Source organism: Phlebotomus papatasi, chromosome 3 (assembly GCF_024763615.1).
Source record: "Phlebotomus papatasi isolate M1 chromosome 3, Ppap_2.1, whole genome shotgun sequence".
Lineage (NCBI taxonomy): Eukaryota > Metazoa > Arthropoda > Insecta > Diptera > Psychodidae > Phlebotomus > Phlebotomus papatasi.
This window is the reverse complement of record NC_077224.1, coordinates 70152877-70172177: the sequence shown is the minus strand read 5'-3', so window position 1 is coordinate 70172177 and position 19301 is coordinate 70152877. Positions and strand designations below refer to the sequence as shown.

Genomic DNA, 19301 nt, shown 5'->3' with positions numbered 1-19301 from the left:
ATTTAATGTCATATTCTTTATCCTTTTTCCTACAAAGAAGTAATAATAATAATGCTGCACAACATTCCACACAAGAACTAGGCCTTCCCGCAAGGGGATTTCTAGACATGCATTATTATTTTTTTATACAGGATGAGGTTGTCAGTCGTTCTGTCTGTCATTCTTAGTCCCTAATTGTCGCTGATTTGACGTAAATATCATATGATATTAGGTGAGATTCTTAATAATCTCACCTACTATTTACTAATCGTGGAATAATATTGATGAAATAAGTAGAACAATTCTAGTCCAATTTAACTTATACGGGATTCAGACTTAAGGCTTAACTCCTCTAATTCCCTATCAGGCATGATTTTTTAGGAAATTGTTGTTTAGAATTGGATTTTAAAGGCAAATGATCCAATAAATTTTGAAAAATTAATAAAATTGCTTGTTATTTAGATTTTTGAGACCTTCGGGAACTGGGCTAAACCTCCAGTCTGAAGCCGGCATTACTGTTATTCCAGTATAACACTTTTGGGCAGAATGGGGGAAGACTTTTAGGCTTCGTCTATTCTGCTATTCAATTCATTCCTTTGATAAATCTGACCTAATGGCAATATATTTTAGTAGCTAGTTTTTAGTCACACATTTCGTGAAAAATTAAGTCAGCTGCATTAAAGTAGTATGAGGAAAATACGAAGTGTTCAAAACCGTGCGAAACCTGAAGATTTTTCCTTACTAACACTTGATTTAGGAACACTCGTTCTAAGATTACTAGGTGTATAAACGTATTCATAGATCCAAATGTTAAACTGGAACTATAAACAAATTTGTTATATCTTTTCTATTAATTTATTCTTCCAACACAAGAAAAGATTTCTAGAATTAAAAGGTTGATGAATGATTTCTAAATTGTGAAAAAAACTTATATATATTTGTATAGTTTTTCGCTCTCATTCTCTGTTCACCTGACATGTAGTTGAATTTTACAAGATTTCCTTTAGTTTTTTTTTTATATCGTATTTGCAATGTGTATAGTAAATAAATTGAGTAATAAATTATTAGGAAAACTTGAGAGTCTATGGGTGATTCATCGTTTGAATGAAAGGAAAGATCGGCACACAAATACATATGAACTTTTATAATAATTTACACATTGTATATGTTGTATTTTTACTTCTTCTCTGTGTTGCTGATCAACATTTTACATAATGCCCCATGTACATAATTCTCCTCAACTTTTTTTCTTTAACTTTGCGCCAAAGACAAGAGAGGGAGAGAGAGAAATAGTGAAGAATTACACAAAGTGGTTAAATGACTTATAAACAGTATTTACATTATATATATATATATATATATATAAATATACACATATTTATATATATATATATATATATATATATTAATATTAATATATAATATATAAATATATTATATATATAGACCTTAATGCAAGTGATTGTGAATATAGAGTTGGTGTTTCATATGATTGTCTATAAATATAGCTATTTCTTGTTGTATTTTTTTATTACTGATTTTTATTAATACTGCATGTAAGTTGATTGTATCGGCGATTATCATGGTGCGAATGACTTATTGGGGTAAGAAATTGCCAAGGGAAATCTATTTTGAAAAGAAAAAGAAAAAAAAACAACTGCGAAAACATTGCATGTCAATTGAAGCATTGGCTTTTGCAATTTTCAAATTAATCAACCACATTGATAAGGAAATCATTTGATAACATACATTTCAATTAATGTATACATACAGTTCATGACTTTCCCTATTTATATATAAATCAACAGTACAATCTTTCGATCAATATCATATCGTTGTTTCCTTTCGGAAAAAAGATTTCGTAGAAACTTCATTTACATCTTCCAAGGTGTGTTCTGATTAACTTATGCCATGTCCCATCTTTTATTCTTATATTGCTGCCTCCTTTTGTTCATAAGTCTGTGTGTATGTATGTGATGTGACTGAAATGTGATGTAGAGAAGACAAGAAAAAAGACGAAAAGATAAAAGTACTTTTAAGTATATAGAAAGCATTTATATAATGTTTGATTTGAGTGTACAAAAACCGGAGACAGGAGAAGAACAACAAGTTATAGCATGTACTGGCGCGATTTTATAAGAACTTCTAATGTTAGACCACAATCTAGACGGACGTGTCTAAATTTATCCAGTAGTTCGTTGAGAAGAAGATAAGAACTTGAAGATGCTGTGCTGAAGATTTCGAAATTATAATTGATTTTTGATTTACTGATTTTTTTCTTATGGGAAGGTGAGGCTATACTATGAGCTGTGGGGCTACATTGATATACAATTTTTTCGTATATTTCAAAAGTAAACTCGACTTCAACGTAATGTAATTTAGAAAGACAAAAAATTCTGCATCCGAATTAAATTATGTTAATGTCACCCCCATAGTTCAAAGTAGCCCCACCTTCTCCTGTATTCAAATTGCAATGCCGTATTACTTTAATTAAATGAATATTAGGCATTAGGTTTAAATTTCAATATGATCCACACTTCACGTTTAAAATAGGTTATGGACCAATCCACAGGTGTTATTTCCGTTTTACTTTCTCTTCTGCAAATATTCTGGATAAAAGTGTTTTAGAGCTAGTTTATTTGGAGCAAACATTCTTGATTTTCAAAACTATTGCACAAAATTCTGTAGAACCTTATTGTTTTATTAAATATGTAGTAGAGTAATTTACCAAAAATCGGATATTACCGAATGTCGAACACACCAATCCACATCCATACAAAGCCGATCTGTGTCTTAACTTAAGTGTCCGACTTTGAAACGGGATACGCTGCGACTAATGTTTCTATTCTGGAATCTATTCATGACCAACTTGGATAGGAAAAGGACAGTGTACCTGGTAGGCGGCAGTCGCTGGAGAGTTCAGCAGATTGTTACCTTCTAACCGATCTCTGTCTAAACTAAACAAAACAAATACAGTACGACTCCGATAGAGTCAATACATTTCATTCTTGTGTATCTGCAATATTCTAAGTTATTAATTTTTGTAGATAGAATTTCACTCGTTAAAAATTTTCTCAAGTTCTTGCTGACCAAAATTAGTTTAAAAGTTCGACATTAAACCTGGAATTTTACAGTTTTTATCACGGTGTTTAAAATTTTTAGGAGTTGACTCTATCGGAGTCGTACTGTATTTGAATATGATGGGTGTCAAACGTAACATAATCTGCACAGGACGCAATCGAAGCAAACAAACTAAAAAGCCGGTCTCTCACTCACTATGTGTGCGACTGCCCTATCTTATCTAACATCAGAGAGGTGCTGCTAGGTAAAGCGGTGCTATCTGATGAAGGCCTATCAAAATTAAAGTCACCCTGTTTAATAGAGTTTATCCGAAAAACGAGCTGACTTGAACCATCTTGCCCTTAACAAAGATTAACTCTGTGGTGATACAGAATAGGGATAAAGGCCTAGGTGCAACGGTACTACATGGAATTTCCCCCACTGTCAATAGTTAAATTTTTCTCGCAAGAAGAATCTAACTGTAATTTTTGTAGATGAACGAAACAATAAGTACAAATATTATACCGGCTTATACAGGTTTCAGATCTAAGGCTTAGTCATATGGCTTAACTGCTATAATTTCTTATCAGTTAAGATTTTTTTGGAAAAATTTTACTTTGGATTGAATTTTAAGGGCAAATGTTCTATTAGATTCTGAAAAACCAATAAAATTTGTTACTGTTTAGGATTTTGAGACCTTTGGGAACTGGGCTAAACCTCAAGTCTGAAGACCGCTTTATTATAAACTTATTCAACTATTTTAATCATGTTAATATACGGCCATCGTCTTCTTAGCGTTGTAGGCCGACCTTCAGAACAAAACTCAGAAAAACTTCTCCAAGCCATGGAAATACACAATGTTGAGATTGTGACAGTGAAATATATTAATCAATCAATTAATATTAGCTGAATAAACAAACTAATAGCTAAGACTTATACCTAATTTATATTAAAACTTTTTATGGACAAAGACCTTTATTAAAGTAGATCTATTACATAGATACACATAAATCCTCGAATTGTCGCAAATGAAGAAATAGTCGACATAGTCCATGAAGTCTAGAAATAAAAATCAGTGTTCAGTGATGCCCGAATTTCTTCTAAATCAAGTAAAATGGTAGGGGAATGCTTTCAGACTTCGCACGCACACACTCGGGGTTCGAAAACTTCATATTTTTCCTCATGAATCTCACCTAACTTTTTCAGGAAATGTGTCACTTAAGACTAGCTTTTAAAATATATTGCCACTAGGTCAGATTCATTAAAGGAATAGAGGATTAACATGAAGAAACAATGAATATTATAGTGAAGTAGCATTCTAGCAAAGCAAGAATGCTGTCCCCTATATTAAATATATAAATAATATTTCAAAAAGGAAAAACTACGATTGTTAAATCGTATATCTTGGCAAATTCTACCTCAAAATAAAGCAATTGGCTAAAAAGAAAGACATAAGGAAGAATATTGTCTGTATCCCGCTAAGTAGATGGGTGTAATTATGTACATTCTATGTGCATCTCTTGTAAGTAACATAGACAATGTAAAAGGGCAAGAAAAAGCATAGAAAGATCACTGAAAATGAAAATATAAACTAAGAAAGAGTGATAAAATGAATAATATGAAAAATCACACCATGATTTTACCCTTTTACTACAAAATTGAAAGAAAGAAAAAACATAGAAAAAAAGTGAAGAAAAGAGCAATTGTAAGAATATACGACAAAGGTCCAAGATAGTGTGAGTTTTGTAAAGAAAAGCGCGCATGAGGAGAATTAAGAAAGGCGCAACTTAAGACTGGTTCTTGGTGGCTCCATGAGGTTGCCTCCAATGTTGATGATGATGAGTCGGTTGGAGTCGATTTGGTTTCTTCCCCAATGTATATAGTACATTTTACATTATATATCCTCGAATATGTATTCTGAGAAAACCTTGATGGTGAATCTGGTTGTTCAAGTGTGCGAGAGAAGACAAGAAGAGAGACTTCCATCATCAAATAACCGATGATCATGGTCGTTTATGCGCCATTTCAATTGGGAATCCAGTTTTTGGACCATTGAATTTATTATAAAAAAAAAACTTTTGAATATTCTCTTTCTGTGTTTCTAAATCCATTTCAAATGATTTTTTTTTATTCCTTTATGTGGCATATTTTGCTTTTTTTATAATTTCTTTTTCAATCACTCGAAAATCTTGATTAGATCGATTAGTTGTCTGTGAGTGCTTCAAGGAAGCGATCCATCATTTCATCCAAGAAATGACATCCACAAAGAGGTCAAAAAGTGATATAGAAACAAAACGTTCTTTTTTTAATTCAATTGAAACATAAACGTTTTCCTAATTTACAAAAAAATATTGATATTTGCAATATTCTCAAATAGATACTTATCATATCCCTATGTTTTTATTTTTTATGGCATATTCACGGTTAAATGTTATCTATTTGTGGTCAAAATACCGTTAATTAAATTTCAAAGTTGGATAGGTATATTATTAAACATCACCAGAGCAGCTCTCTCCAAACCAACAATCAACATTTTGATTGCCGAGAAAATGGTTTGAGCGCGAAAACTTGGCACTTTATGAGAATGTGTCAAGCATAAATTATCCAAATCCATAAATAATTACTCTTATGACTCGGTAACTTAAATACGTTCACAATAATTGCCATATTGTAATAGTAAGAAGAAGTTGAAGAACAAGAAGGATAGAGGGAAACAGAGAAAGAAAAAAGAAACATAACCACAAAAGAAACATAGAGAAGTGCAATTAAATTTAAATGAGAGAACGAATTGGGAAAATGGGATGTCTTCTTAATAGTCATTTCCTTAAGTTCTTTGTGCAAGAACAAGTGTTTTTTGCATGTAAAATTTTGGTATTATTTCTAAATATATTTTCCAAGAATTTTTCATTAAACAAATTAGTTCATCATTCTTCGAGTTTTACCCAGTGTTATAGAAGAATTTATAAGTTGATGTTTTGTTATAAAAGAATCTACAGAATGTATATAGCGTGAGGTGTGTCACATCATAAGTTTCATCTTATCGCTCCCTTACTGTATTTGTCCCACTTTTATTGATCAATCTATGCTATCCGACTCTCGTCTTCCTTATATACCAATCTTCTACTTGAAACATGCAGAAGTTGTGCTAAATTCAATTAGGATCCAATAAAGAATTTTCGGAAAATTCTCTTCATTATTTAGAAGTGAAATGTTCATAGATGAAATCAAGCAAGTAAACTTTCAATATTGTATTAATGTTCTGAATAAAATTCGTAAGATAATATAGTGAAAATTTGCAGAAGAAGTCGGGGCAGTTCTATACAAGCTTTATATTATATATTTAAAAAACTATATCTGAAAAATTTTTGTAGGTAGGAAAACAGATTCCAATTAGTGTGAATATAGCTAGCTTGTTTACATTCATTTGGCAAAATGGGTACGAGTACGAGATAAATTGTTTGAAACTGCCCCATTTTTGCATTCTCAATTGCATTAAATGTATGGTAAAATAACATTTAAAAATACATTTTATATTTTAATTATGACTATAAAAATATCCGGAAATTGTCGGGAAACTCCTTAAGGCAGGTGAAAAAATTATACTAAAATGGTAGAAAGAATATTTAAAAGAAATCTAATAAATCAAATGATTTTATAACAGCTTGAAACTTTCAAATTAGTATTAATTTCTCAAAAAGTCTTATCAATTTTTAATCGATCCTTAAGAACTGATATGTATTCTATGGTAAAGTATCCAAAATTGAAAATGTCAAAGCTCTGTAAGTTGCCTAATCTTGAAATTAGGGTAGAATAGACTAATTCAGAACCTACTCACAGTGGAAATTTCTCATAACGCAGCCTGCATTAAATGCTATCAGATTTTAATTCCGCTGATGTATTTTCAGCTAAATTCTGCTAATATTAAAACGACACTCACGGTGCACTGCCATTTCCATATATTTAGTTAGCATTTTTTATTCGAGAACTGCTAACCGGTCAGCATTTGCTGATTGACTCAATAAAAATATGCCTAAAACGCTGCTTTTTTTTCAGTTAACTGTGCTTGCTGGAAACTTCCAATAAGGAAACTGATTTTTTACTGATTTTTATTTTATACTTTGCACTCCAGATAAATCAATAATCCATTCATAATAACACTGAGAGAAATCCGAAAAAGTTAAAATAACATTCCGGAAATGTTAATTTTACCCTGCAGTATTGATCCGAAATCGGTGTAAATATTACCCTTTTTAGGTGTATTGGGGGTTAAAGTTACCCTTTTTCATGTTAATTTTACCCTTAAAAAGGTGTAAAATTATCATTAAAAAATGTTGATATATTTTTACACCTCAAAAATGTTAAAGTTATGAGGAAAAATAGTTAATCGCATCCTCTTTTTTTCTCATTGAATGAGTTTTACTAAAAAATAATCCATTTGGAGCAGTTTCTGGATTATTCTATTTCGCCCTACTCAGTAAAAAAATTATTGGTTGCCTTACCATGATTTTAATTGTGATTTTACATAATTGTGTAATTTTTGTATACTGCAATACTGTGTAATTTTACACAAAATGCGTAATTAATTTTGTGTAAAAAATACACAAAATGTGTGATTGCCATTTGTTCTGCACGGGAGAAAAGACAGTGTATGAAAATCTTACACCGGGAAAGTGTAGAAAATAGATAAGAGGGTTAGCCGGAGGTCACACAGGTTTCCTAGGATTTCCCGAGTACTTCTTGAGTTCCCTCAGTTTACAGTATCGCAAGGGATCCCTGGTCTGGGCTACTGAAAGTCCTCAGCATTCTCATATTTATTTCTCGAATTAGCGAGATTGTTTGAGATTTTCTCAGATTACCAAGGGTTATCTATGAGGCTAACACACAAGGTGCTTTTTAAGTATTTAATAAGATCTTAAATCAATGACTTAATTAAGGAGCTGTAGAACATCCAATTACTTACTTACTTACTTACTTACTTCCTGTTGCCCTGAATAGCAAAAGTAATATAGCATGACTCAGACTTAATATTAAGTACTTCATTAAAGTCTTTATTAAAGTCCTTAATTAAGTAGTTAGTTTTTTTCTTTCTTTTTTTTTATATAAAAATTCTTTGTATAGGGTAAATTAAGCTAATTCAAAACTTGCTCCAAATGAAAACATCATTGTTTTTACGATAAATACAGTACTAAGTAGTTCCTAAAAATTATCCAAGTCAATAAGGATTTTTCCGGTCTCCGAACATATTTTTTTTTTTTTAAGTTAATTAAGTTTTTTAAGGCGAATTTAATTAATTTTTTTTAGAAAGTTCTAAGTTTCAGATTCTAAAATGGTTTGTCTGGATTTTCGTACCATCCGGAATTTCAGATTTTACCATAGGGTAAAGTGTATAATTTGGAATTAGTGTTACAAGTTGGACAATTCGCCGGTACAAGTTAGACATGGCTTTTTTCTTGATAAATATAGTACAAAATTTGTTTTGAAGCACAAGGAACCAAATTATAAAACTAAAGCATTAAAAATATACAAATAAAAATGAAGTACTAAATTTATCAAGACAAAAAGCGCTGTCCAAATTGTACCATTGTCCAACTTGTACCACTGTCCAACTTGTACCACTTTACCCTAGTCGGTTTAGTAGAATATTTCAACGAGAGTCTAATAATTCACACTATTTCATTTGTCTCAGTATATTATTGCTTAATTAAGAAGTTTCCATTCCAGACAAGAATAACATGTTATTAATTTCATTCTTAAAACCTGCATCGAATGCAAAGAGATTCGATGACAACTGGAAAATATTTATCTTCTTCATAATTCTGAATGATGATATTTTAATAAACATTTCATTCAAATCACTACAAACTATTTAAAGTTGTACCATTTAGGTGTCTTAACTGGAATGTGCAAGAAAAATTGAGAGTAATAAATACTTGAAATTCAATATAAAAGTTCAAAAGTGTTCCAGTAACATCGACATATAATATAAAAGAGCCTTTTCGCTTAATGCAATATACATATATATCTCTTTGGCATTCAAAATACTTATTGTGAACTTTAGAGGCTCAATTGTGTGCAAAATTCAATTTAGACATTAGAGCTAGTTTAGAGAAAAAAAGTATGAACAGAAAGAGGGATGGTTAATAGCATATAAAACTAATGATCTCAATTTGTATGAGATTTTACACACTTGAAAATTATGATGCAATTTCCATTATTAAACAACCTACACAGACATTATGGAGCAATTTTAAAATATAATGTATAGTAGAGTGTAATGTGTCTACTCTTGTTATTGCTTATTATGTGATTGCAATCAAGTGAATTTATGAGATCTCATCGAAATGGAGTTACAGTAAAAAACACAATGTTATGATTTTTTTTGGCACCCACATTCAATGATATTTTGCTTATTCACGCTAAAATATTCTACATTTTCCTTTTCTCTTTTAATATGTTAGCCCATACACTCATAAAACGATTTTGTGACACATTCTGAGAAAGAGATATAGAGAAGAGGAAGTTGAGAAAATGCACATCTGAAATTATGCTTTTATGACCATAGCATACATAAGACAACACGTTTAGTCATAAGATGAGTAATGCAGGAGGACATATTGGTAAAAAGTCCCTATTTTATAGCTCAACTTTCTATACTATATCGCTACTACAAATCACATTTAAAAGTTCGAAATATGAAAAATTAACTACCAATTTAGTAACAATCCCCATCTGTCACGTTCAATTTGAGCAGCATTATTAAATCTTGTTAGTCAATAGAACCACTTAATCTTTTGCACTCTCTAATATACATAAAATATATAACGATTTTATTCAGGCAGACACTCAATTTTTATTCTCAACACCACACAAGTGATAATTAAATAATAAATTTATACGCAATTAAATGAGCATTACATAAAAAATTGAATAAATATAAATTCAGTGCCACGGTCGAAATATTCACACATGTTTGTCTTGTTTAATTTCAAATTATATAATAGTATTTTCTTCATCGTCACCTTCTTTCACACTTTTTTTTCTTTTATAAAATTTATACTCATATCATCGTGCTGCTCATCCATCATCCAACGCTTGTCAATAAACCATAATCAATATAGTAAATTTTCATGGTAGAGAAAATTTTGCATTGGAGATTGGAAATTGGAAATTTGCATTTGGAAGATTTTTTCATTACTTTAATCACGAAAATAACCGCACAATTTGGAAAATCATTATTCAATAAAGACATTTAACCGGATTCACTAAAAATATGTGTCATAAGCTAAAATTTCCACAAAGCTTAAATTATCTATTTTTGTGTACTTAGACATAATTATTTTGATTTTCCACTTGGCTAAGTGAATTGAAATGCTCATCATTTGTTTTGATCACTTCAAATTAGGCAATTTCTTAAAAGTATTCATTTATTTTGGGCTGTTAAAAAAAATCACTTTCTAACAATTTTGCTTAAAGACTTGTTAAGTGATTGCTAGGAAAACTTTAATATCTTAAGCAAAATCCTCAATTTGAGGCAAATGAAGATTAAATAATTAAGTTGAAAGTGTATTTAGTGTAAGAATTAATTGTGGGCTAAGGGGAAATATTGCTTCATATAGGGGAAACTGGGGCACCACCAAACACGGGATATTACCAAATACTGCGATTTTTTAATAGGATATTCGACTTCAGAGGATAATATCTATAGGAATTTATAGGCACTATAGGGATACTTATCCACTGAAGGAATGGTCAAGATAGTCCAAGTGGTTTAGAAATAAAAATTAGTGATTGGTGTTACCCCGTGTTTGGTGGTGCCCCAGTTTCCCTCAATTACAATCCCACCTCAAAATTGAGGCCTAAATGAACCAGAAGTAGGGGAAAGTACTCTCCCTTCGAACGTTCATGCCTCCGAATAATGTGAATTTTCTTTCAGTTTTCCTAAGAGACTTACACATTTCTATTAAATATTAATTAGCTTATTATCAATTATAGATAATTATGTGATAATTATTTATAAATGTGTTAGGAAAAGTGAAAGAAATTCATATTATTCGAAGGCATGAACGTTCGACGGGAGAGTACTTTCCCCTATATTTCGAGATTTTTGGGTCACGTTTCAACGCTGAGGTATCGAACCACTCACATATCGATTCCTTTCAATAATTTCTTATAATTCTGACAGATCTTAGTAGGGGAAAGTACTCTCCCTTCGCACGTTCATGCTTTCGAATAATAATCTTTTACTTTTCCTAAGAGATTTCCACATATTTTTTACATAATTGTGGAGTTCAGAGGCAAAATGGCACATATCCTATGGCTAAAGCATAGGATATGTGCCATTTTGCCTCTGAGCTACACAATTAGCAATTGTTCATTACAAACGAACAAATGTTTAATTGACATGTATAAGTCTCTTAGTAAAACACAAAGAAAATTCACATTATTCAAAAGCATGAACGTTCGAAAGAAGAGTACTTTCCCCTATATTCGAAACATAAGAATTGTAGAAAACACCTAAGAAAACGTACTCTCCCTTCGAACGTTCATACCTTCACATTATTCGAAGGCATGAACGTTCGAAAGTAGAGTACATTCCCCTAATACATTTTTCCCTGCATACTTATAAATACTACATATAGGGGAGACTGGGGCAAAATTTGTGAAAACGAAAATTTCAATATTCACTATTTTCTAAAATAAAAGAGACTGAGGCTTGAAATTTTTATTATAGGTAGCCTTTATGAACCTTCTTAAACTCACAAAGTTTCAAGGGATTCGAGGAAGGATTATGTAAAATAAAAAGTAATGAAAATTTGAGCCCTATTTTTGGAATATTTGGCTTACTGATTAACTCAATTTAAGCACATTTCTCGTTAAGATAGAGAAAAATTATCTTCAACAAAGTTGTAGAGGAATAAATTTCCTATAAAAGTATGTCTATATGATATTTTTAACGTTTACGAGAGTAAAAAGTTACAAATTATCCGAAGACTAACAAAATTTGCCCCATACTGAGAAAAAAAAGAGGGTGCGATTAACTTTTTTTCTCATAACTTTAACACTTTTTAGGTGTAAAAATATATCAACATTTTTTAATGTTAATTTTTCACCATATTAAGGGTAAAATTAACATGAAGAAGGGTACCTTTAACCCCTAATACACTTAAAAAGGGTAATATTTACACCGATTTTGGATCAATAATACAGGGTTAAATTAACATTTCCGGAATGTTATTTTAACTTTTTCGGATTTCTCTCAGTGCAGCAATTTTGAGAATCTCCACAAAATCGACTTTTAGAAAATGACTCGAAAATCACATTTCTTTCGAGATAGAGGAAAATAGTCTTCTGCAATGTTGTAGAGCAGTAAAATTACTATAAGAATATGCTCATTATAAAACGTTTAAGATTTCTCAGAGCTCGTGAAAGAATTAAATATGCGTTTTGACAAGTTTTGACCCAGCCTCCCCTACTATTCCAAAATGATATTCCCTTTTGAAGAACCTCAGAAAAAGTTTCACAACTAGTTTCCTTCCTTAATCGATAACATATCCGTTCGAAGAGTGACGTCATTGTTAACCAAAACAAATAATAGTGAATTCCATGAAAGCTAAACTAATAGAACTTAAAACAATAAAGCAATTCTGCTTCATCTTGACCACGAAATATGATAAAGGAATTTAATATTTCCCACATGTGCAAGGATTCTCAAGAACACTTGAGTCTGCAGCAGCAAAACAGGGCCATAAGAGTTCAATTGAAGTCTCAGTGTCTGCTAGAAATAGCACTCGATGTGCAGAAAATATCTATGAGTGGAGTCTTAAGCAAATTTCTCACCTCTACAATGATAACTCAATATAAATCCCTTATATTTTCTTTTTTTCCATTTGAAACATTTTTGTTGTTAAGTTATTATTAATTTTGCCCTATTCAATGCTCGACCACTGCAGTACCGCATGGTGCTTTAAATGCAGTCTATTGTGAATTGTGTGTAAGACGTGGATGAAGTTGTGTTGTGGTGGAGTTTTAAGTCAACAAACCAAAACCAGAAATAACAACTTTGCATATTAAACACCTGTGAACTTGTTTCATTCTCTATTTTTTTTCTTACACATTATGTATATTACTGAAAAATTATGTACAAAGTGGATATAGTTTTTCATCCTAGGAGAGTGAATGAGAAAGAACTTTTGACGAGAGACCGTTCATTTTCTAAAAAGCACTATGTCCACTTTTGAATTTCTTGTTGCCAAGTTGAGAGTCAAATTATGTCAAGATGTAGTACGAGATACAGCTGAGAGATTTAGTGCAAATTGAAAGGCAAGATATATGAATAGGTGCAATTTGTTTCCCGAAATAATCTATATTTTCATATAGAGAAATTTTAAGTTTAGTCCGAACTCGTTTAGTTTTTTTTGTAGGTTTCGGAATATTGAAAGTGACGAAGTGCATCCAAACTATTTTTATTAATTTATTGCTATATATTTAATTTTCAATTTTCATTAGAAAATAGTAAAAACTAAATAAATAAAATTAGTGAACATGTATATTTTATTTCTTTGCAATGATTTAAGTTCAAAAGACATCTATCGCATCTATCAAATAATTATGAAATTCAAAATAAATATGCAATGCAGCTTTATAGATAAAAATTACTGTGTAAACACGTCTATGTATTATTTCATAATGTAAATTCAGCTTAAGTACTCAAAAAAGTAAAAAAAAAAGTCGAGTACGTTCCCTATAATTTGAAAACCCTAATAAAAAGTAGATTTTGTACTTCCTTGATAGTAATATTTCGTAAAATTATTCGTAAATATGGGAAAGTACCCATGCTTCATTGGAAGCTTCGTAATGACTAAATTTTTCCTATGTTTTTCAATAAACGTGACTCCGAAATATATTTTAAAAACTGGCCACTTTCCCATAGTTTTTAAAATATGGTTGCGAGGTGTCATATATATATAATGTGAAACTTCGAAAATTTAGTCATTACGAATCTTCCAATGGTATCAAGCATGGGCACTTTCCCCTATTTGTGATTTTATACTGAGGAGTTACGAACTGTTCATAAATAGTATATCCCACTAAAAAGTTAGTAAAAGTTTGTATACTTTTTCAGATATATTGTTCGTAATCTATCCACTTGACGACCATTTTTTTGTTTTTTTTGCATTTTTTGTCATTTGTTCGTAAAGTTTGCAGGACAAAAAAAATCAAACGTTTGAAAAGCAGCAAAAAATGCTTGTCAACTAATCATGTTACGAACAATGTTTGTGAAAAAAGTACAAACTTTTACGAACTTTTCAGCGGTCTATTAGATTTACGGAAGATAGAAGATGAGGTAATCAAAATAGTTTAGAATTACCCCGTTAGAATAGCGTTTAGTTCCGCTATTGAGAATAATAAGGAAATTGTAGTTAAAGCGTTTTCGGTGACTATGTACTTTGTCCTCCTCTTCTGGTGAATACTCCCTACCTATGCTTATCTCCAGAGACTTCGATGTCTTTTCGCCATTCGATCGCAGGGGAGACAGCGGGATAGGACTACACTTTACTCTAGGTAATTTCTGGCCTCTGATTCCACCGTTTTGCTTATCAGAAGAGGGTAAAGACGAGAGGCTAAGTTAAGGTACGATAATGTTCTCAAAGGAGAATTACCCCGCTCAAGTGTTTCTGCGTTCTGAGAGATTCCTGAGGTTTTCTTCAATCTTGCCTGGGACGGGAAAGAGTCATAGAGGCCATTTACACCGCTGCATTGGATTGAGATTGAATTATCCCAAAATAGGTTTTTTGGACAATTCAGTCAAAATCTAATACGACAGTCTAAATGACCTCAATGAAATCGTTTAGATTGCGACCTTAGATTAAGACTTAATTATTCGAAATCCGATTTTGGAACAGTTCAATCCCAATCTAATGCGGCGGTGTAAATAGCCTCATAGACAGAACCGTGGCTGTGCAAAGCAGCTTCTAGTACTCCTTCCACGCTTTTGCTCGGGTCTAATTATCGCTCGGGAACTTGGGAACTCTCTATGCTAGCAAACTACAAGGGCCTCCGAGACGTCTGGTTGGATACCTCTGTGGACTATTCCTTCTCCTTAACTCCACTTTTTTCCAATATTGGAAGGAGCAGTGGCGTCACAAATACTCGCTATACTCCTCAAAATGTTAATTCTCAGGGGTTCTGCTAGCCTTCACAAATCACTTCCATTTCTACGGCTAGTCCTCGACTATAGTTTCCTCGATTTTTAAACGATTTAAATGATAAAATAAGCCTCTTTTTAATAATTTCGGACTATTTTGGACTCATTTGAAACGTCTTTGATTCCTGAATGAATCTTAACCCTTTAAGGATGATTGGAGTATCGGTGTCCCATAAAGAAAATAAATTTTCTTAACTACCTAAAGTTATTTTTTTCTTATGTTTATACGCAATTGCGAAGTGCAAGGTTGAGTGAATCTAGGATATTTTTTACAAGTCTCCAGCTATTTGCTATATAGTAAATATTTAAGCTTAAAAATGACGAATTTTTAAATTCTCATATTGAAAAATTATTTTAATTACTTTTTATACTTCCAATTTTTTTAAGTAAAACCGTTTTGGAAAAAGAAACTACAATACTCATTACATAATATTTTTCATTAGACTGAAAATTGTAATTCATTAGTATAGTCAGAAAAATTACTTAATTTTTTAGGTTATTCTTGTCTCTATCGCTCGTAGAGTTAAAAAATGCATCGAATCAGACTCTGTTGGTTTTTTAAAGTTAAATATAAGACGTTTCATTAATTTTGTCTATCGGTTAAATTTTTATTGTTGATTTTCGGTCCGCAAAAGTGTCTCGTCCTTAAAGAGTTAATCGGTTCGAATCGGTTTTGAACGCAAAATTTGTTTAAGTTGGTTTTGAGGCGACGACTTACGATTCGGAATAAATCAGTTGTGAATAGATAAACATGAAAGACTTAGCAATGTAAACCAACCAGTGAGAATGATTCAACAGTTTTATGAAAATCTTGCCTTCAAACTTTGAAACTTGAACTAGCTGCAAAGTCTATTAGATATTTATCTGTTCTCTATGCTTCTTCTATGGACTTTAAGATGTTTGAATTCTAGGCGGGAAATAATGCGTATAGGGCGAATGATTCTATAACTTATATGTAGTTCAAAGACTGAATGACCACTTAAGTTGGTTTATGAGTCAATTTAGAGGCAGTGAAAAAACACATTACCACATTCTGTATTAGTGTGATGAGAGAAAATTTGTAAAAGTTGCACTTAAACTTATCTTGATGCTCTCAGGAGGGATTCCCTTTTGAGCCACTGGTGTATACGTCGTTTTGATGTGATAATTGAGGGGAAGAAAAGAGAGAGAGAAAAAGTTGATAAGAATGATTTTAATTGCATTTATTAAGTGACAAACTAAATGTTCGTTCTTTTCTGTTTAAATTGCAGATAGTGTCGTTGGAACCGCCACCATAACGTCTCCGTGGACACCAGTTAGTGCCGGTCCATTGGGACCGGCCGACACAAATGGCGCAGGCTCAGACTCAAAGCATTTGGATGTTGGGGACATGAGCGATGTAGAGTATCTCCATATACCCTTTATACCATCATCATCTTCTCTCTTGTCTCTTCATCTTGTCTGAAACATAAAAACAGAAGCCAAGAGCAATTGTAATGGGAAGGGGAAAAGGGTTTGGGGTTATGGGAGTAATTCAAATGGGTACAATTGAATTTAATTTGTCATGAACTTCTCAAATGTGGACAATGTCAGTAAAGCAAAAAAAAAAAGATGGAGAGATAAGGGAGCTAGAGGATGGTTGATGAAATAATTTTTCAAAATGATTATCCCATCTCATTGTGTCTTTTATCTCTTGGACATTACCCTTCCCCACATCCAAAAAAAAAACAACAAACCAGGATGAGAAGGATTTGTCGTCGGCCGATGCTGAGGGTGTTTGGAGTCCGGACATTGAACAGAGCTTCCAAGAAGCTCTTGCTATATATCCACCATGTGGAAGGCGAAAAATTATCCTGTCCGACGAAGGAAAGATGTATGGTGAGTGTCATTAAGTTTGCCCAACAAAATGCCCCAAATGATCTTGGAGAAATAAATTTAACCATGAAGTTTATAAATGCAGAATGAGGAGAAACTCCCCGCAAAGTGTAAAGAAATTAAATACCTTTTACCACCTTGACGAAAAGGCAATGATAAAGAGAATTGAGTAATGAGGGAAAAAGAGTGAATTGCAGTTGGAAAGTTATAAACTGGGAGGGGGGGGGCTTTTAAGAGACAAATTTGCAATCTCAATGGTTAATCAGTTCGCTTTTTCCAATAATCCCTCAAAATGGTAAATAACTTTTCTACCGCACTCTGTCCTAATGGGCTGAACTTCATGTCTTCCTCTAATATTTATCACTCAACATAATTGCTGAAACATTCTCAAGGTCTTTGCTATAGCCCAAAGAGGGTATTTTAAATGATAATTGACATTTGATGCTTGAGAGATTTTCTCGGAAAATATTATTTCGACGCTGAACAATTCATTGGGGGCTTATATGACCCAATTTTGGATATTATCAGACATTACAATTTTATGTCTGAAAATTACGATTTACGAGAGTGATTTTACTGAATGAGTTTTCTGCAAAATATTTTTAAAAAAACAATTATGGGAAGGCTTTTGGGCTTCCTACGCACTCTGGCTTCAAATACCTCATAGTTTCCCATATTTCTTTAATGAATCTGACTGAATACTGAATTCATTAAAGGTTTTTCACTTATACTTAGCTGGCTATAACGTTCATTTGAAGGATCGGACCTCTAGCACTTACCTCCTCCGGTCCGGTGACTCCCTGCCATCTCCCTAGCATAGGTTTACGGCAACGACCTGTCCTATCCGAGGCTCCTTGCGAGTTTTCCCTTGAAGGACCAGTTCCTTGATTCGGTAGCCTCAAGTTCGTGATTTCCGACTAGGGTTTATTAGCCAATATTCTATCACTCACCTGAGTGTATCGGAGCCTACCAGACAGTAGCCCGTTTCAAAGTGAACATGATAGGAAAAAGCTATGTCTCATTTAGACCCCGGGTTATAATAAAGCACAGTGTGTTCTTCATCTAAATTTTTTAATATATTTAGAAATCATTAAGGCGGATATTTTGTTCATATTCCAAGTTACTATTCAGTCATTCTTAATAATGGTTTTTTTAAGGTCAAATATTTGATACACCCTTATGGCGCTAGCACACCTTTTAGATCGGGAAAATTTCATGGGATCGAAATTTACAACCCTTTCTTTCTCAAACATTTTGCATATGTCTATCCCAGTCTTTAGGACTCTTCTTCTTCTTTTGAATGTTACACGAAATTAAATTTAGTTCAATCGAATTTTGAGTGCGAAAGAATGAAACATCGATATGCAGAACATTTGAGAAAGAGAGGGATGTGAACTTCGGTCACATGAAACTTTACCGATCTAAAAGGTGTGCCGGAGCCATTTAAGAACGTATTTCCTGACCGATTTTGGCAAGTTGATATTCACTAGAAAGGTTTTAGAATCCTGAACAAGTCTGTATGCAAATTCCAATTGACTTCTTGATTGGCTTTGAACAGATTTGTGAACGGTTTGCGGAACTTTGTCTTTGGAAATCTTGTCTCTCATATATATTACAATTTTATAAAGATAAGGAATTTAGGCTGAGTTTAGAGTCGAACATCAAGATTTTTAATTTAATTTTTTTTAAGGGAAATTTTAGGTGTTTTTTTAAGTTATTAGTTTCGCCCTTTGGAGCAAAGGGAATTTTTTGTGTTTTGGGAAGTTATCTGTATCGCCTCTTGGGGCAAAAAGAGAAATTTTCTATATTTTGGGAAGTTATAAAATATACATGTGTAAAATGTATGACAGACAAAATTTCCGATCCTTGTGCAAAATGTCTGAAAGACAAGATTTCCAAAGACGAAGCCGACGAAGCTTCCAAATAAACAAAGATTATCGAAGACAGAGGTTCCAAAGACAAACTTAGAAGAACAAAAGTGTAAAATACAAAATGAAAAAAACGAAGATTCCCAATCTCTTTATGAACCCATTCTATGAATTAGTAATTAATCCTGATCTGGAATTCTGTTGCATTAGGGTGAAACAACTCTGTTAACATTTTAAGAACTCATGTCAGGACCTATTGATATCCTACTCTGTACTATTTCGGATATGAAATTTGAATATTTCACTTTATAGGAAAAAGTATAGGGGAAAGCTTT

The 19301-nt window shown here is 32.3% G+C and overlaps 1 protein-coding gene across 1 annotated transcript in view; it reads left to right on the top strand.

Annotated features, from left to right (window-relative positions):
- Nucleotides 1-19301, top strand: part of LOC129808175 (protein scalloped) — an 89293-nt gene that overhangs the window by 38066 nt on the left and 31926 nt on the right. Inside the window, exons 2-3 of the mRNA XM_055857941.1 lie at nt 16495-16622; nt 16963-17101. Coding sequence (XP_055713916.1) covers nt 16495-16622; nt 16963-17101 — 267 coding nt within the window. The remainder of the gene's footprint in view (nt 1-16494; nt 16623-16962; nt 17102-19301) is intronic.